At 30.9% G+C, this 20,993-nt stretch overlaps 3 protein-coding genes across 4 annotated transcripts; all 3 read right to left on the bottom strand.

The window, feature by feature from the left end:
- Nucleotides 1-5,435: 5,435 nt before the first annotated feature.
- Nucleotides 5,436-6,617, bottom strand: LOC124491112 (casein kinase I). The gene has a single exon (XM_047053726.2). The coding sequence runs from the start codon at nucleotides 6,493-6,495 to the stop codon at nucleotides 5,482-5,484; it is 1,014 nt and encodes a 337-aa protein (XP_046909682.2). The 5' UTR covers nucleotides 6,496-6,617; the 3' UTR covers nucleotides 5,436-5,481.
- LOC124491113 (testis-specific serine/threonine-protein kinase 4-like) lies at nucleotides 6,613-7,815 on the bottom strand. Its single transcript, XM_047053727.2, has 2 exons — nucleotides 6,947-7,815; nucleotides 6,613-6,821 (listed from the first exon to the last, which is right to left on the bottom strand). The coding sequence occupies exons 1-2, from the start codon at nucleotides 7,723-7,725 to the stop codon at nucleotides 6,677-6,679; spliced, it is 924 nt and encodes a 307-aa protein (XP_046909683.1). The 5' UTR covers nucleotides 7,726-7,815; the 3' UTR covers nucleotides 6,613-6,676.
- A 53-nt stretch (nucleotides 7,816-7,868) lies between these two features.
- Nucleotides 7,869-20,943, bottom strand: LOC124491015 (serine/threonine-protein phosphatase 2A 56 kDa regulatory subunit gamma isoform-like). 2 transcript variants are annotated; one of them, XM_075734454.1, is made up of 10 exons: nucleotides 20,621-20,943; nucleotides 20,052-20,528; nucleotides 16,996-17,067; nucleotides 14,955-16,923; nucleotides 9,995-10,198; nucleotides 9,698-9,888; nucleotides 9,467-9,629; nucleotides 8,985-9,385; nucleotides 8,677-8,914; nucleotides 7,869-8,612 (listed from the first exon to the last, which is right to left on the bottom strand). In XM_075734454.1, exons 4-10 carry the CDS (start codon nucleotides 15,837-15,839, stop codon nucleotides 8,289-8,291), a joined length of 2,406 nt encoding a protein of 801 aa, XP_075590569.1. In that variant the 5' UTR covers nucleotides 15,840-16,923; nucleotides 16,996-17,067; nucleotides 20,052-20,528; nucleotides 20,621-20,943; the 3' UTR covers nucleotides 7,869-8,288. The 2 variants fall into 2 exon arrangements, with proteins under 2 accessions (XP_075590569.1, XP_075590570.1); XM_075734455.1 differs by lacking the exon at nucleotides 20,052-20,528 and having other exon boundaries at nucleotides 20,621-20,865.
- Nucleotides 20,944-20,993: the final 50 nt, after the last annotated feature.

The following is a 20,993-nucleotide window of genomic DNA, read 5'->3' as shown; positions in this document are numbered from 1 at the left end:
ATGTGCTTTTATATCATATACGACAGGGATGGCAAACTTTTTTTGATGTCCGTGCCACAAATTGTCACAATAAAATTTCATTCGACAAATGTCCATCACGATGAATCGAGAAAATAACAAGTCCAACTAACACGACCAGTTCAGAATCGAGAAAACAACAAATAATTCAAAATTGAGAAAATAACAAGTACAAACTAACACGGCCAAGAATCGAGAAAATAACAAATTTCAGTAGAAAATAACAAATCCAACCTAACACGATTAGTTCAGAATTCAAAATTCAAAATAAAAAAAATAACAAGTCAAACTTAACACGACCAGTTCAGAATCGAGAAAACAACAAATCCAACCTAACACGACCAATTCAGAATTCATTAACAAGTTAACACGGCCAGTTCAGAATCGAGAAAACAACAAATCCAACCTAACACGACCAATTCAGAATTCAAAATCGAGAAAATGGCAAATCCATACTTAATTCAAATCGACAAATCCATACTAACACGATCAGTTCAGAATCGAGAAAATAACAAGTCCAAATTAACACGGCCAGTTCAGAATCGAGAAAATAACAAGTCCAAACTAACATGACCAGTTCAAAATTCAAAATTCAAAAGTCCAAACTGAACCAAACTGAATTTGAATTATTATCGACTTTTACAACATTTTTTCGAATCAGATAAAATTTTTTTTGATGATCATTTGTTAATTTATTCATTGTGTGGAAAATTACAACAACATAAAAAAAAAAATCCGATACATATCGAATCAAACATTATTTAACTCTGAATTGGAAAACAGCTAAAAAACGGTATCGAAACCAACCCATTCTGGTAACTAGAATAACTAACCATCTGAACTGGTCGTGTTAGGCTGGACTTGTTATTTTCTTGATTTTCAATTTTGAATTCTGAACTGGTCGTGTTAGGCTGGACTTGTTATTTTCACGATTCTGAACTGGTCGTGTTAGTTTGGACTTGTTATTTTCTCGATTCTGAACTGATCGTGTTAGTATGGATTTGCCATTTTCTCGATTCTGAACTGATCGTGTTAGTATGGATTTGCCATTTTCTCGATTCTGAACTGAGTGTTAATGGATTTGCCATTTTCTCGAAACTGATCGTGTTAATCCAATTCTGAACTGATCGTGTTATTCTGAACTGGTCGTGTTAGTTGGGATTTGCCATTTTCTCGATTCTGAACTCTGAACTGATCGTGTTAGTTTGGATTTGCCATTTTCTCGATTCTGAACTGATCGTGTTAGTTTGGATTTGCCATTTTCTCAATTCTGAACTGATCGTGTTAGTTTGGATTTGCCATTTTCTCGATTCTGAACTGGTCGTGTTAGTTTGGATTTGTCATTTTCTCGATTTTGAATTTTGAATTCTGAACTGATCGTGTTAGTTTGGACTTGTCATTTTCATGATTTTGAATTTTGAATTCTGAACTGGTCGTGTTAGTTGGGATTTGCCATTTTCTCGATTCTGAACTCTGAACTGATCGTGTTAGGTTGGATTTGTCATTTGTGATGTTGATTGTTGCAAATTTGTCGACACAATATTTTTTTAATTTAATATTTTTCCTAAAATTATGTTGGTGCTTTGGTGGGCCGCACAAAAAGTTGTAATGGGCCGCATGCGGCCCGCGGGCCGCAGGTTGCCGACCCCTGGTTTAGGCTATCATCGATTACCATTGCAATATGCACAATATCATAGACTTACATAATGAACACCATACACTTACATGGTGAACATCATAAACACTTACGTTGTGGATATCACATGATGAACTCCATAGACTTACATGGTGAAAAAATGGATTTCCGGATTTTTGAACATGTTCCACCAAATATTTTTCTTTGATATTTTCAAAATAGAATGTTGATTAGATCAGTTTTATCATGAGAAAAAATTGAGGCATACCACCTCATACTTAGTGAGATCTGGAAAAATCGCGTTGTTTTTCGCGATTTTACCGGAAGTTGCTGGACCAAATGAACTAAAAATTATTTCGAGAATCATCAATGGACATGACTAACATTTTAAAAAAATAAAAACTTGGGGGCAGATTTTGACCGAAAACCACCCGGTACCCTTTCATGTTCAAAAATAAATCAATTCAATGAATTTTGATTTTTGTGTTTTCACACATTTTTTTTTAATTTTCACAAACATTTAAAAACAATCCAAACCTTGATCTTCTTCTTCTTCTTCTTTTTCTTGGAAAAAATGTATGTTCGTTCATGGTAGACAGATCGATGATGATGAACAAAAATTATAATCATCCGTGAATGATGAAGATTTTATCAGCAAAAAAAAAAAACTTTGGCATTTTTTTCAAATTGAAATTAAACTTGTGACAATTTTCTCTTTTTGTTGTTGAATGATGTTTCTTGTTAAGGCATTTCCTTCGTTTTCATGGTAAATTATGACATCTTGACAATCATGGTCGGAATGTTTGGTTTGGATTAAGAAAATCTTTGTAAAAAATTGGCTAGAGGTCGCTAAAATCAATGTTTTCATTGATACAGAAGGATTGACAGAAAATTTGTTAATTTATCGACTAAAACCACCACCATCACCACCACCAATTCGCTCATATCTTTTCGAAAATCAAATGAATTTTTTTTCATTTCAAAAAAAAAAAATTTTTTTCTTAAATCAGCACCCATAAAAAATGAATAGGAAGTTGTTTGAATGAGAATCCAACCGAGAAAGAGATTGAATGAAAGATCGAAAGAGAACAAGATAATTATTGAACACAATCAATAATAACTGGACCGGTCATCATACATGATACACATGTTTTTTTTCACAATATTCAAGTTTTGATGTTGAGTGTAACTAAAAAGCACCCATTTAAAAAAAACAAACATGGCAAATCAAATTGTTGGACAACACAGATTAGTTCATTCAATCCATCTTTGTCTTAATTTTTGATTTTCAGGAATAAAATTTTTTTTTGTTTTGCAATTAAATTTCAGCTATTTTACACACAATTCAGAATTGATACCCATCCCTTTTGGCTTGCGTTGATTGATTGATTTGACATTGAATTGAATTTGCTTGTTTTTAATGGTGAGTTTTTTTTCAATACACTTATTACTGTATTATAATTGACAAGATTGTTTTGTATTGAATATATCATGATTATCAACAGTGAAAACATCGACAGGGGGTATTGATAAATGAAATTTCAAAAAAAAACAAGTAAAATAAATGAAAATAAATCATTAACCAAAAGTATAAAATTAACATAATTCAAGATGATCAAATTCATATGGAGATGGATGGTCTCAAATAAATGGGAATTCATTTGTTTGACATGCGGAAATATCTGAATATGAACATTTTTGTTTTCAATCTATTTATTTGTTTGTTCGATTAACTTTTTTTTTTGAACAAACAAACAAACCACCATCGATGATATATTATAACAGGATCTACAGTGAAGATTTTTTTTTGCTGCTGCTGCTGCAAATAAATGGAGAAACACAACAACAAAAAATCGACACATCAAGAATAATGATGATGATGATGATGATTTTGGCCAAAACATGGCAAATATCGATGAACGAAAAGCAGGAAAAAAAATTCAAATTATCCTCATCATTTTTTTCCTATTGTTTGTTTCTTTTTATTTTGTGCGTGTTTCATATTTTTTTTTTCGATGTAAATAGGTGAAAATTTATTTCCAATTCTTGGGCAAGTCATTTCGAATGGATCATTAGATTCTCTCATTATCTCATTATTCATCTCAAGAAAAAAAAACAATATGATCCTATTGGTTTGATCCATGTGGATCATAATTATCTTCATCATAATTAGCTCACACACTGTTTTTAATAATAATGATGATAATGGTGGTCGATTGATTTTATCAGATTTCAATAGATCCTGGATATTTGCAAATCATCGAGAAAATACAATCAATATAAGATATCATTCAATTGCTATTTTTGTATGTGTGGTCTGATTGAATAAAAAAAAACTCCACCTTTTTTATCATTTTTCGTTTGTTTTATCTTATGAAATTATCAACAGAATAATTTTCTTCAATCATTATTATTTGCCAAAGAATTCAATGACCAAATAATAATCGCATTTGTTTTTTTTTCATTTTTTTCATTCCATTCTAATTGCAAAAATCAGCCAACGACAAACTTTTTTTCCTTTATCATCATCATCATCATTATTGAACGATGAAAAACTTGAAATTTTTTTCAAATGTGATGAACATGAATATATACGAGTCAGGAAGCATATTGTTGTTGTTGTTGTTGTGTATTGTTTGCTGTTATAATTGTTGATAATTTTTTTTATTTCGTTTGTGCCAATTTGTTCAACAAATTACTATATAGAACAACAAGAAATAAAAATATCAAGTTCACCCCGTTTTTTTTTCTTCTTCATGTCCGATAATCATTGATTGACCCAACAGCAGCCAATCAATCAATCAATCAATAATAATATAATGGTAATCAACCATGTGATTCTCATATTGATCTATTGAACCAGAAAAAAAAGAAAAAATTTCCATATATTTAGAATTAACAAGAAAAAAAAAACAATCTGCATGGTTCTATCTGGAGACGGTACCAAAATAAAAAAAAAATGAAGGGAAAATTTTCATTGTTTTGTTGTTGTCGAACATGATGTTTTATTATGCATTGCATGCCATGTTATTACATGAAGGAAAAAATCATAAACATTTGACCAATACGGAACAATTAGTGTGATTATTAATCAATGAACAACGAAAATATAAAAAAGAATAAAAAATACAATTGTGCAATATGCATAAAGGATGATTTCTGAATGCTGTAGTCTAACAATCAAAACTTGAATTTTCTCTCTCTTTTTTTCTTTCCATTTATCCAGCTATTGTTGTCTATTATTGTTTAGCCATTGGCATTCCATATGATAATCTTGACCGTTTGAATCGAATCAATTTTATTTGCATATAAAGCTACCATCATCATCATCATCATCATCATTCAATATATCGCTCGTGATTGCAAGATTAAATTCCAAAATTTTTCATTTTTGTTTTCATTACTAAATACAGCATAAGCTTTTTGATGATTTTGAAATTCACAAGTCCGGTAATAATTTGTTCATCGGCACATACTTGAAACACATACACACACACACACACACACACGTTAATTAATTCCAATCAAAGAAACAATCATCAATTGATTGAATAAGTCAACTCAACTCTGTTCTTTGGGACATGCATGTGATAATTATATGCATGGGGATTCACATTCATTATATATTCATTTTACTTTACTTTATTTTATTTTTTTTTTTCGTCTATTCGGTCATGAATTTCATTTGAACAGTTGACCTAGGTTCTGAGCACAAGTCAAAAGTTTCAACATTTTTTTTTATTGTTGAATTTGTGATTGGAGAAAAAACATCATCATCAACAACAACAACAACATTTTATTTTATTTGCAAGAAAAATCAATTATCATCACGTATTAGGCACATGAAATCCATTCCAATCATATAGTTCTAATTTGGATTCGAATCCAATAAATTTTTGAACATTTTTAAATAATTCACCTAGCATTTGATAATTTGGTTTCTGATCAAATCCTAGATTTTTTACAGTCATCAGATATTGTTCAAATTCTGGTAACATATTTTGACAAATTGATTGTGCTGATTTCTCTTTGCATTGTGCTATTCGTCCATGACATTCTTGTTCATCGACAATGTTTTCCAATTTCATCCACGGTAGTTCACCACGAAATAAATATACCAATAAATAACCAATCGATTCAAGATCATCACGACGACTTTGTTCAATGCCACGATGAGCATTTATAGACATGAATCGAATGTGTGTACCAATATGAAGTGGACCACTAACTTGTTCCGATGATATATGTACCATGTTGCCTTGTTTTTCTTCTAGATAATTTTTACACCATTTTAAATCCACCGCATACATCCACATCCATTTATCTAGACCACTGACACCATACAGAAAATGTTCGGGTCTAATATTCTGATAGACGAATCCACGATCATGAAAAAATTTCATTAAACACACCAATTGATAACCGATTTGAGCTAAAGTCCGGATTGATAATCGTTGTTTACATCTATGCCAGATATCCAATAGACTTGGACCCAATAATTCAAGAACAATTGCTTCATAATTCAATATTGATCCTAAATAAAATGGACGCGGTACACGTAACATTCCTTTTGATGATTCCAATGTTTTATATACTTTATATTCCCAACGAATAGATTCAATATCATCGTTATAATTTTCATGTTTCATTTTAATAAAAATCCAACGTGTACGATCCGATTCATGATAGGTACCAAGATAATAATTGCTAAATATTTCGGTATTGAAATGTCTTTCAATTAGAAAACGTCCATCCAATAATTGTCCTGTTGGAATCGGGAATTTTGGTTTCAAATTTGTTTTCGGTGATGATGTTTTTGATCTGGAGCGACTTTTTTCCATTTGGCTCACGAGACAAAAAAAAATACAACGAACAATTCGTTATTCATATGCATGTGTTCAGGGATTTATATGTGAACACAACAAACAAAAACTAATTGGAACTAATCAAAAAAAAAATTAATTTACATGTTTTTTATTGTGTTTGATTTATTCGAGAAAATAATCGATAATAATTATTCTGTTATTTGTCCAATTCGCTCATTGTATCTTCGCTCAATAACCATTGATGAGTCAAGATTTGTGTGGCAGTCAATCGTCGTTCTTCGTTCATTTCCAACAATTTCAAAATTAGATCTTTCAATTCTTCTGAAATATTTTCACGTATTCTGAAATGAAAAAAAATAATTAATTTTTTTAGAACACCAGATGGCATTAAAATAGCGGGCTTGTTTTATTTTATTTTTCTTTCAAAAACACATAAACATAAAAAACAAATGTGTCTGATTTTTACCTGGAAATGATGTATGATTTATCCATATGTTCAATCATCATTCGTTTAGGATCACGATGATGGAATGGAAATCGATTATGTGTCATAGCATACAACAGAACACCCATAGCCCATGTATCGGCTTTGAATGGATTGTATGGCTGTCTTTGAAAAATCTGTGGACAATAGTATGGTAATGTACCGCAGAATGTTTCACTCAAAATATTCTCATCATTCATATCAAGTACATCGGTGGCGAAACCAAAATCCGTTAATTTAACTTTCCAATTTTCATTGAGCAATATATTTTCAATCTTAATATCACGATGTGCTGTCCACATTTCTTCATGAAGATAATTAAGTGCTCTGCTTGCTTGTTTGAACCAAATTCTAGCTCGTCTTTCGATTAGTGCACCATGTTGTTTGAGATATTTAGCCAGATCACCATTGGAAGCAAATTCCATGAATACATAGATTTTTTTATTCGAACGGATTATATCATATACACGAATTATATTCTCATGCCGTGTTTCCATCAATGCAGCCAATTCACGTGGCAGAAATTTTTGCATATACTTTTGACTACAACGCAACAGATCGATAATTTTCACTGCACAAATTTCATTTGTACGGCTTCGTTCGGCTTTATAAACTTCGCCATAAGAACCGAAACCAATAATGGTCAATAGACGATAACCTTTTTTCGTAAACACTAACATCGTACGTTCATCAATCTGTGCCGTGGTAGTTGGATCCATTAGTTTAGCACGTCTTTCTTCTTTTTTAGTTTTTTTTGACATTTTTTATGTATGTGTCTGTGTGTGTGTGTGTGTAAAACACTAAATAAATATGGCACAACAATGAATGAATGATTGATACAAACTAACGCACTCGAAACAAATAATTCAATGGCTGTAATCATTTTATATATGAGTTGATTAAATTTTGAATTTCAAGTTTTTTTTTTAATTTTAATTTGATTTGAAAAAAAATTGTATAAAATTAGCTTTTATCATTATCATTATCATCATCATCATAATTTGCATTTACATATATCGTAGTCACAATTAATCATGAATGTGTGTTACAATATGGAATTTTTTTTTTTAAATATAAATCAAACGACGATCGACGATGCAAATGTTTGTGTTGAGAAGAATGAGAGCAAAATTTTTTCAAAGTATATTCAATTCTAAGTCACAATGATGACAATTATATTTATATATAAAACAAAAACAAATGATGATGATTGATCCCAGATAGAGGGCAACATATCGAATGTGATATAATAATAATAATAATAATAATAAAAGATATGTCACTTTAACATTGGAAAAAAAATGAAACACGTGATCAATTTTGTTTATCTATCGACATTATTATCGACCATTGACACCACATTATTTCCTACATTTGTATCGGAATTTTTTGATGAAATTTTACGATTGTTCATGATATTATTAGTTGTGTTCATCATTTCGGTCGCATCAATCGATTCATCATCATCATTATCATTATCTTTATTACTTAAATCATCATCATTATTATCGATACCATTTTCGGTTGCATTTTTATATTCTTGTTCCAATGATGATATTTGTAATGTTGAGAGATCAATATGAGGTTTTGATTTACGATATCTTCTAAATGATTGTTTAATATTATCACTAAGTTCAGGATCAGACATCTGATTGAAGAAAAACAACAATTAATTGGTTAATTCATTTGAAAAAAAAGAAACACAAACAAACCTGAGTATACGATTTATCACTACTTGTAATTGGTAATAGATCATCATCACCTAATAATAAATCTTCATCGTCAATCATGTTGTTGTTGTTGTAAGGGTCCAAAAACAATGAAGAAAATAAAAATGGATCATCACAATTATTTAATGTTGTGGCTATTTCGTCAAAAGTTGGATTCTGTTTGGCTAAATCATCAATTTTTAGCCATGCTTCTTTTCGTTCTTTCATTTTAAGCTTTTGTCTACACAGAAAAGTGAAAAAAATGACCAATAACATGAATTCAATCATAATCAAATGTTCAAAAAACTTACTTTTGTTTTTCAGCTTTAAATGAACATAAACATTGATGGAACAACATTTGATTCATTTCCATGAAAAGTTTTTGTGCATTATAAATGAGACCATGTATTGTACGATTCCAATGTGATTTTGCATTACGAAATAATGCTGAAAACATAATGGGCAATATCACCTGTATATTATCGCTCATCAATGTGACAATATATTCATTATTCCAATAATAGAGAGCACGTTCTGCCACCTGAAAATGTGGCGATGAAACACATTTGGCCAATTGTTTAAAAAGAGGTATCATGACTTTTTGAAATTCTACCGGTTCAATTACATCCAATATTTCTTCCAATTCATTTAGAAACATTACCTCTTTTGGACTATGCACTTTGGGCCAATATTTTAGTAAACTTTTGATTACCTTTAAAAAAGTTAAACAAAACAAGACAAAAAATTGATACAATTAGTTTATAATGCAATATAAAAAAATATATCTACATACAGGCTCTGTAAGGCTGGGATCTTTTTCCAAGAATTGCACAACACAATATGCCAATTGTGGATGATAAACACTTAATGATTTTACTTTATGTAATGGCATCAAAACTTTAAGTAAAAATACTTTATGTTCTTCTTTCACTGGCAATGAGAAGCCATTGATGATGCTAACAAAAATTGAATAAAACAAATAAATGAAAAAAATGATGTTTTTTTTTATTTCAAAACAACAAACCTTCCCAGAATTTCCAATAATTCAGCAATGCCATTATGTCGTTCGGTTTCATAAATAAAACGATAAAATATATTGTTAATTTGCTTTCGTATATAGGCACGAAGTCCTAGAAATTTTCCATAAATACGATGTAATGATGTTTTTAGAAAATCACGTTCACGAGGATCTTCACTATCGAATAGCTCCAATAACTGATAGTATAACAGAGAGAAAAAAAAATTAATGACAACAGATTAACACTCATGCAAACACACACACACACACATCATCATCATCATCATATTATTATTAGCTTACTTGGAGAACAAATTTTTGATCAAAATATTTTTTAGCAATCGATGCCTGAAAATCAGGTGATTCTAAAAATCGTAGAAAAAATTCATAAACATGTTGTAAATGCGGCCATGCAGCTTCTAATGTTGGTTCATCTTCTTCGGGGTCAAATTCAGCTCCATTTGGATTCGATGATGGTGGTAATACACGAAATATATTCACAGAAAACTAAAAAAAAGAGAACAAATAAAAAATGGATTAAAAACTGAATTTAATGAAAATCATTGAAATTGAGCATTGTTTATCAATATTTTTTTCTGATCCAGACACACACACACACACAGACTTCCCATAAGTCATTCTCAAGTTGTTTTTTTCCGTTCAACCGGAATTCCGTACACACTTTAAACGAAAAAAAAAAATTCCTTCACCCATATATCAATTAAATTCTATTGAAATAATTTCCATTCTTTTGTGCAGTATACTATAGGAAAAAAAAGTTGAAATTTGGGATTTAATCGAAAATTGAAAAAAAAATAATGAAAATCACATAACACAAGAGAATCAAATAAATTGCCTGCTGTCTATGTTATTTTTTCCATTTTCAATCAAACAATATTGCGCGGTACATGATTCAAGAATGTTCAAAAAAAATAAAGAAAAAGAAAAGACATCAGATTGAAAAAGAAAAATTCTTGATTCAATTTACATCTGGTATATTTACTTGATTCATGTTAGTGTACAGGGATCCGGTACTCATGCACATCATAACCAGCATCTTCTACATCATATATATAGAGAAGTAAAGCTGAAACTTGAATCAAAACTAGAATCCAATTACAGTTTAGATTATATATTACGACAACGATAACAATGTCGAATTATAAATGCAATCTTTGAAAGGAGAATGTAAATGGAAGACAAAAAAGAAAACGAAAAATACAATGATCCATCCCGGGTGCTTGTGCTTGTTGTTAAAGATTATGATCGACAGCCAGCCAAAGAAAACATGGTCATAAAAAAAAACTTTTCAAAATCATAACTCTAATGTAAATGTAAATGTGTATGGTGGTATATAATAGCAACGAAACAAGATTTGCAACAACAAAAATGTGATCCATATATAAATCCTATATATCAAACATGAAAAGAAAATTTATGATAATTTCCATTGTATACAAGATTTTTTTTCCTGATACATTATCTAGATCCAACAAAAACAGCATTACTGAAGCATTTTTTTCCGATCATAATCTTGTTGTTGATTATGGATGATAATAATGAAACCGGTACTTTATCCGTACAAATTGCAAATAAAAAAAAAAAAAAATAAGCATCAATGGGCTTTAGTTTCAATATTAATTTGATTCGCTGACCACTGGAAAAAAAGTTGTCAGGTAACAAAAAAAAATATATATATATCGATAGTATCGATACCAAAATTCTAGCTAAAATGAACAATAAAAATTTTTCAAAGGAAAAAAAAAGTTAAATTAAAAATAAAAAAAAATTTAAGGTACATGTACTACAGCGTTTTAAACAGCAAAAAAAAAAAAAAAAAATAAATAAATATATCCAGACATGAAATGTCATTCAGACATTACATTGCATTTGAGATGAGTATGGAAAATTCCAAAAGAAAAACTTTTTAAAAAAACGATCAAGATGTTTCATCAGTGAGGAAAATTAGTAATTCAATGAAAAATCAACAACAACAACAAAAAAAATGACAACCAGATAAAACCTGATATCGATATATTACCTTGAAAAAAAAGCAAAATTTCCTGTGAAAATTAAGCAAAACACGCCATTTCTATCATCAAAAAGAAAAATCCATCCAAATTTTAACAGATCAATGAATATTTAAACAATCAAAAAAAAAAAAAAAAAAAAGAATCTTGTCCACTATGACATGATTATTTTCAATGAAAAAAAACTAATGATTAATTGAAAATCTTCATCGTCATCAATATCATTGACAATAATCATTCTTTCCAAAATTTTTTATGTTGGCCTGATTTGTAAAATTTATGGACACACAACAACACAAATATTGTGTTTGTGTGTGTGTGTGTGTGCGCGCGGTGTGCCAGAGATGATTAAACTTGGTCACGCAATAAAGGTATATATCACAAATTTTAAAAAAAAATAACGAGTCATTATTGAAACAACAGCAACAACAACAATGATGATGATGATAAAAATCAAAAGCTTTTAGAATGACTTTGCTTTGCAAACCAAACCAAAAAAAAAAAGAAAATCAGAAATGGTTGCCTAGGCATTTCTCATACACACACAGAGAAATACCAAATACAAAAATTTTATATACAATGTAAACAACACACATCAACCTAATATAAATTCCACCAGCCCGGTACAGGCGCTTCGCGCCTGCCCCAGGCTGGCCCTGCGGGGCTGACTCCTGACAGTCAATATAGCTGGATACCCGCAGGTGTGGCGGCTGCGCCGCCCCCCCTGCTTGGTACCCAGCCAAAGGTATGAATTCTTGAGGTCAATAGAGCTGGATACCCGCAGGGGTGGCGGCTGCGCCGCCCCCCCTGCTTGGTATCCAGTCAAAGGTATCAATCCTTGACGGTCAATATAGCTGGATACCCGCAGGTGTGGCGGCTGCGCCGCCCCCCCTGCTTGGTATCCAGTCAAAGGTATCAATCCTTGACGGTCAATATAGCTGGATACCCGCAGGTGTGGCGGCTGCGCCGCCCCCCCTGCTTGGTACCCAGCCAAAGGTGTCTATTTTAACGCTTCGTGCCTGACGGTGGGTTTCTATGCACGGCGTGTTGCTTCCGGCCTTCGGTTTGGTACCGCAGGGTCAGCCATCACTTGTGCATTGCACCTGATACCGTTGAAAAAGTTGCGTACACCGAACAGCATAATTATTATTGCTAAACGAAAAGTTGAAGAAATGCGATATTTTTGGTATAGATACTGTGGTCATTGTTGATCTTTTCCTAAATTTCCTGAACAAAAATCTTCAGATTATAAGGATTTTTGCAGCGGCAAAAAGCCACATAAATCATTCCATGTTGCAATACTGGTGTAGAAAGGTACACACTTATTTTATCGAAAGATTTCCCTTAAAACATTAATTAATTGTCAGAGCAAAAGCCAATACGACAGGAAATCGTCCACGCACCGATTTAAATGGTAGCTTAAGATCTCGATCGTTTTGCTGCAAAATGAATCATAGCCTCCTTGTCAATATTCGAGCTTCAATGCTGCGTCTATTTACAAATAAACGCGTGCCATTGAGCAAACCACTTTGTGGTTAAATATTGCGACTGAACATGATAATCGATCCAATGTTTAATCCAAGTTTGTGTCTATAGATCCTATAGGACAGGGGTGGCCAAAGTGCGCCCCCTGTTCAATAGAGCTCTGTGGGAAATGTGGCTCGCGAGCCGCAGATTGGCCACCTCTGCTATAGGATAACATGGGATTTTGTGGGTTCATCGCATGAAAACACTCAACATTGAATCTTAAATGCTCCACTTTCTTTATTTTAAATGAAAAAAGTTATCAGGTATTTTAGGTATAATCAGGTTAAATAACCGAAATAACTTACCAAACGATGAGTAGATCATAAATCATGGAAACAAAAACACAGAACAAATCATTCCAATAAATGCAGTCTTCAAGCAAGATTTCATCATCAAATACACACTCACACAGGCACACAAAATGAAAATCACGTGTGACACATGTATTATCACAATAATCAATTCGAAAAATTCGAATTTGAACTCTTTCTATGTTCTATTGCAGTGATTCACAACCGGTGGTTCGCGAACCCCTGGGGGTTCGTGGGATATGCAAAAGGGTAACTTTGTATGTACTCGAATTTTGTAAAGAAAAAACCCCCGGGGGTTCGCGAAGAAAAAAAGGTTGGGAAACACTGTTCTATTGAATGACTGCACCATCTATTGGATGCAAAAGCTGCAGAAACGTGTGCTGAGCTAGAACAATGAAAAAAAGCTAAATACCACAGAATGCGTTACTTTGGAAGCGACTTCTACTTCTGAGCTGAACGAACTGTTCAGCGGCATTCAAAAGTTTACCCGCATGCTCAAACACACACACACACAACACACACTGAGTAGCTCATACTAAATAGTTATGTTTGTACTGAAAATAAGTAGGAATGTCCAGCTCGGCTTCCCCGCAACAAATGCCAAGTTAATACAGTTTTTTATACTTGCAGAGTGTAAAAATTGCAGTTTACAGTGGAAATTTAAGCGACATAGAATAGTAGATTTCATCATCATTTCTTAAGTGTTAAATCCATCTTACAACCATTTTAGTCGGAGTACCTGTATACTAATTGACAAAAAAAAAAATTTTTTTTTAGGTACTCGATAGGCACGAAAAAAAATAAAGAAAAAAAAATCCAGAGGCAAAAAAAAATCCTTTATCAACATCTTAGAATATGATTTATGATGATCATCAACAACGACTAAATACACATCAACTCGGATCAAGTTTGAAAAAACAACGACTATTTAGTTGAAAGGAAAAGAAATTATTAACAAAAAAAAAAAAAAAAAAAAAAAAAAAAAAACAAGATTCACGCACGCGTCAAACTATTATATGTTGTTGTTGTTGTTGTTGCTGAGCTGGAAACCAGAAACCGTGGGCGCCGGTAATTGTAATTGTGGATTCTCAATACATAAATATAAAAAACAAAACAAAAAATAAACAGCACAAGCAACAACAAAACTAGATTGAGTTCACATAGAAAATCAATTATGATCTCAAAAGAAAATGGCCCTGGTTTGTAATCATCGTCAATGTCCAAAAAAAAAAATTTCGAAAACCACCGGTCAGGATAAAATGGAAAATCAAAATTACTGTCTAGAATGTGTAATGATTTTAAAATTAAATTTTAAACAATGGATCCAAACCATTTGCAAATGAAAAAAAAATTGGATAATTGGAAACAAAACCACCACAGTGATCTAATACTTACCATATGAACAACTTCAGGATAAATTGCTTCAGTAATGACATTATTCTGCGTAACAATATATTCAACCAATTCATGTAATGTTTGCCGCTTAATATCTTTCCATTTGAGATCAGATAATGGATCCTGACTGAAATCAAACAATACACAACATTGTTGTATTTTTTGTATAAATAATTCTTCACGTTCATTTAATGGTGCATCTTTTATTGGTGGTAATTTGATCAATTCACGATTCTCACTAATCTCAAAACGTGAAGCACTTAAACGACGTTCACGTTTTTCTGCTACTGGTGAATGTGGTTGATTCGTTGTCCATCCGGTAACATGACAAGTTGTTGTTGGAAACCCTGCTGCTGCTGCTGTTGTTGTTGTTGTTTCATTTGTATTTATTAAATTTAATGACATTATCACCGGTACATGAGATGATGATGAAATTGTTGATGTTGATAATGTTGATGATGTAGATGATGAATCAATATTTGTATTTTTATTATCTAATCTAAATAATTTCTCACTATTATCATGAATGGAATTTTCGATCATACCACCATCATCAACATCATTCTGATCATTTTGATCACCATTATCACTAGAATGATGATGGTTAATTTTATCAAAAGCCATAGGCATCATTGTGGTTAAAGTTGTCGCAGTCGTCGTCGTCGTCGTCGTTGTTGTTGTTGCCGATGATGCTGAAACCATAGTTGTGGTAGTCGTCGTCGTATTTGACATATTATTATTGGTTGAAAATGATGTATCTGATGTTAATGCTGCTGCTGATGATGATGATGATGATGTGGTTGCGATTGAAAGACTAGTGGGTGTTGTAGTAGGAGTGCTTGTAGCATTATTACTACTGTTGTTGTTGGTGATCATCATGATCATTTTTTTATTATTATTAAATAATATATTAATGATGAGAAATTTTTTTATTTTGTTTTACGTTGTTTCGGCTTTTTAGTTCGTTTCCTTAATTTTAGTGAATGAAAATGAAAATTGTAAATGGACGTCGAACCGAATAAAAAATTACGTGGGCGTTTGTGTGTGTGTGTTTGATGAGGCCAATGACGTCAAACAAGAGAAAAATAAATGCAAAGATATTAGATGTTGATGATAATGATGATGACATAAAAGGTTTTTTTTAGGTTCAAAATTAAAAATGAACAGAAATGTGGATGGATTGATGAAAAGGACACAAAGAAAAAAAAGGATTCTGTTTTGGCAATGAAAGAATTATCAAATTTCTAGTGTGTGTGTGTGTGGAAGGCCGTCAACATTTAAACAATAATGACTGCCATTGACACCATGACAGTTTTTTTTTGTTTCGTTTACACAAATTAAAATTCTGTTGTTTTATATACTCTATTTAGAGTGTGGATTTAATTTGGCACCAAAAAAAAATCACAATGATTGCCACACATATATCAACACAAACTAATGGCCAATCAAACAAAAAAAAGCATTAGGTAGCGGAGTTTTTTTTTATTTGTTCTGTTCTATTCTTCTTCAACACCAATGAACCATAATAATGACGAGTAAAAATGATTCGATGATGATGATGATGATGATGGAATATAAGAAAACACAAAACAACAAAAGCGGCTGCTACTATTGTGAAAACAGAAAAATGTCACGACATTTATGTTGAAATGATGATGATAATGATGATAAAAGCATGAAAATCACAATTTTTTGTTGTTGTTTTCTATTTTTTTCTTAAAAAAAATTCACTGATTTTTATATGTTTGATATTGACATTGTAACCAAACAAAACAGGCCAGATTATTTTGGTACTTTTAACACAAAAAAAAATTGAAAGCCAATAAATTTTCCAATAATCAATAATCATTCGATTCATTCATTGATTAATGAAGAAATTTTATATATTTCGATTAAAAAAAAAGGACGAAAAACATGACTTTTTTTGTTATCATCATTATATTCGATTGATGTAGTGATGATTTGATTCCTATTCATGTACAAAGGATGATGATGAAAATAATCATTTTGCCAAAACGAAATGTACAAAACTTATACATACCTTATATTGATTGTAAATGGACAGGTGGTGCGTGTGCGTATCAAAAACAAAATCAATGTTCAATATGAAAACCTAGAATACAAAAAAAAAAATGAGAAAAAAATTAATTTCAACAAAAATATTGCGAAATAATAAACGAGTGTGAAACAAACAAACAAAAAAAAGTAAAAGTCACTGTCTAATTGTTCTTGAATCTAATCGATTTTCAATTTTCTCGATTCCATCTTAAATTGAATCATCATCATGAAAATGCGACCGTTTGTTTATTCTGGCCACCACAGACAGTCATCATTAGTTACATTTTGATCAAGCAAAAAAAAAAAAAAGATAGAATCACAAACATGACGCCAAAAAACACATGCAGGTGTTGATATTCTCAGGCAAACAAAACAAAACGAAAAAGTTTTGCAAATGAAAATGTAATTCGTACAAACGAAAGCTGTATAAACATTGATCTTATTTCATTCGATTCGATCAGCATCAAGAATTGACATTTTGAAAATAATAGAAAAAAATATATAGCTAGCTGTTAAAAAATCTTTTTTTTCTGGTTTTCTGTTGCACTAAAATGTCCTTAATTAATGACAATATCAAATGAAATAAAATGAAATGAATTAATCCCAGTATATATAATTCGATTGATTGATTGATTTTTTATCCAATCTCTCTAGTGGTTAGTATTACCAGATTCTTTCTACGTCTATTCCAAGGTAAATGTACAAAATATTTTCATTTTAACTACGTAATAATGATTTGATGATTATTACGGGTAACGGTACAATTTTTTTTCCATTATTCTCTTTGGTAAACACACAAAACAACCGTCTTCGAAGCATGTCATTGTCATACTTGAAAACCAAAAAAAAAAAAAAATCTTTCATTGTCATCATCATCTATTGTCGATTCAAGTGAATTTGTATTATTTGAAAAATAGAATCATAAGGACAACAAAACGAAAAAAAAAAATTTTTTCCTGACTCAGGATGATTCAGTCACAATGTCAACATCATCATCATCATTTACTGTAGAAATTTTAATTTTGAAAAAAAATTCATTTTTCAAATCAAAAAAAAAAAATGACAAAATTTGACGGAACAAAAACAAAAAAAAAACATCGTCATCCTCTCATCCTCATCAACAACATGATTTATCACTGCAGATTCGAATCATTTGAAAATGTTTGTCAAATCAAGATGCATGATGATAAAATTAAACTTGGACTTTGATGTGTAAATCATCATCATCATCATCTTAAGCAAAGCTCAACTTGATTCTTGATCATCATCATCAATACACTCTTGCATTCAATCTGGTATATCTATCGGCTACACACAAACACCTGTTCAAAAGGTAGTAGCAAAATCAGATGAGAGTTAGAATTAATCATCACATCAAACAAGGTCAAATAGAGAGAAATTACTCAAAATCTTGAATGGAATCCAAAAAAAAAAAATCATGTCCAAACGAAAAACACAAAATTGCTTTTAATGCACCAGAAACCTTAAACCGAACACGATATTTTGTTTTTGTTCCAGTTGTTGTTGTGGTAGGAGGAAAAAATCGTTGACAAATACAACAACAACAAGGACGACGACGTCATAGTCAATCGGGAATGATCGATTCAATATATCGATGATTGATGTCTTCATCATCATCATCATAATGTAAATTTTATCTTTTTTTCCTATAATTGTCATCATTTATACAAACAGCTAATCAATCATTCTATAAAGAAAAAACAACACAAATTTAACCTTCTAAACACAACGAGATAAAATATAAATATTTAAAGTGATGATGATGATGATGATTTCAAGGAAAAATTCTAATAAGCATAACCTTGATAAACTTTGGTACCGGAATTTCTTCTTCGAGAAAAAAAAGGATTCTCATCGTTTCATTTTCATTATATTATTGAATGGAATGGAATTTTTTTCTTCGATCCATTCAACGAAGAAAAAAAAATTTGCGGCTTCATCGGAATTTTCTCAAAAGAGAATCATTCCAAAACTAGAAAAAGAGAGAGAGAAAAAAAAAAGCAATCATTCTCGAAATGAATGGGAAAGAAAAAAAAAATTCCTTTTTATCAATTTAGCCATTTAATAGATGCATTTGGATGCCACACCACTGCCAATACTCATAATCAATTTGTGGGTGCCAATTTTTTTTTCAGGGGCCCTTTCTTAAACAACAACAACAACAACACTACCACCCACTAGCATTATGATTATGGGCAAGAAGAAATAAGTGGTGAAACAAAAAATGGACCAATATTTTTCGATTATTGTTGCACCGTAAAAAAATATATATTCCAAATGAAAGAATCAATTTATATGTTTTTTTTTCAACAACAACAACAACAAAGATTCGATCACTTGATAACGGTACAAGAACCACAACAACAACTGTTCTGTTTTTTCCAGAGCAATTATTATTTTTTTTTTTATTTTTTTTGGATAGCAATTATTTTCTTTTCCAACTTGATCAACTATTTTTGAATCGAAAATTATTTGGCCTTGGTATTTTTTGTACACACATACACAGGATTTATCTGATGATTTGTACACACGTATGTAAGTTGTGAATCTAATGTTGTAATCAATAACAACGACGACGACAACAACAACAACAACAAAAACTTCAATTCAGTTATATTCACATAGATTTCTGTCTATATTCTTGTACATTTTTGTTATTTTTTTTAAGCCAATTTATCCCGAAAATAAAAAAGTACAGAAAATAGAAAATTTTCTGGAATTTGTAGGCTGCGTTTTGATTTGAATTTGTTCGGAAATTGAAGATAAAACAAACAAACAACGTATATAGTATAGTATAGTTATTATTGAAAACATAAAAAAAATTCTCTAAAGGTTAAAATTCTTTGGAAAATGAATTGTTTCAATTTCAATAATAACAACAACAACAACAAATGTGCATATACGACGAATAATGATGATTGTAATGACATGAATGTCAAAATTCAATGTCAAAAGCTTATTGCTATCATCATCAAATGGATAAATTGATTACAAAGAGACAACAAAAAAAAAATTTACCTTTTTTACACCATTGTCAAATGCATGTTTTTCGTTGTCGTTGAAAACATTCAAATGGGAAAAAAAATAAACTATCCACAGAATAGAATAGTAAAACGCACAGACAAACAAACAAACAGAAAAAAAATATGAAACAAACAAATTGATGATGATGATCGTGAATGTTTTTGCAATTTCGAATGTTAGAATGAAAATGAAAATCAAATAAAAAACGATAACACTTTTTTTTCACTTTGTATACATTACACTGAAAAAAAGTCACGTCAATGTTGTTGTTGTTGTTGATGATGATGATGAAACATACATTTCATTTCACATTTTCAAAGCACACTCAAACACACACACATACACAATAGCATCACTTGTTGTCTAATAATATTATTAGATGGATAAGATTTTTTTTTTGATTGATTGATTGATCGAATTGATTGATCGAATTGATTTATGGATTTATGAATAATAATGATCATCAAGATGCTGAAAAGAGTTCAAAGTTTAATTCGAATTCAAATGGAAAATATTTTTTTTTATGTTTTTTTTAGTTAGAATACAATTTTTCGTTTACTCACTCTTTTGAAAAATTGGAACAAAGAATTGAAAATTGGAAAATCATAAAAAAAATATATACACTATATGCCACAAGAAATCAAATTCAAAATGATTAAACCTAATCATCATCATCATCATCATCTATATGGGATATAAAATTGGCTAGATCCTTGTTGTTGTTGTTGTTGCCACCATCAACGACAAAGATGATGATGATGATGACGATGATGTTTAGCTGATCCGATTGATGATCGTTGTTGTTGTTGTTGTTCCGTTTGTACTTTATTTATTTTATTATTTATGGTTGAAATTCGACGCAAATGCAGAAAAATTTTTTTCCATTGAAAGAGTGCTAAAAAAGCAAACTGTGAAAGAAGAAACTGGAAACAGAGT

This window comes from Dermatophagoides farinae, chromosome 10 (genome assembly GCF_024713945.1).
Source record: "Dermatophagoides farinae isolate YC_2012a chromosome 10, ASM2471394v1, whole genome shotgun sequence".
NCBI classification, from domain to species: Eukaryota; Metazoa; Arthropoda; class Arachnida; order Sarcoptiformes; family Pyroglyphidae; genus Dermatophagoides; species Dermatophagoides farinae.
Note: the sequence above shows the minus strand (reverse complement) of the source record. Positions and strands in the feature narration are given on the sequence as shown.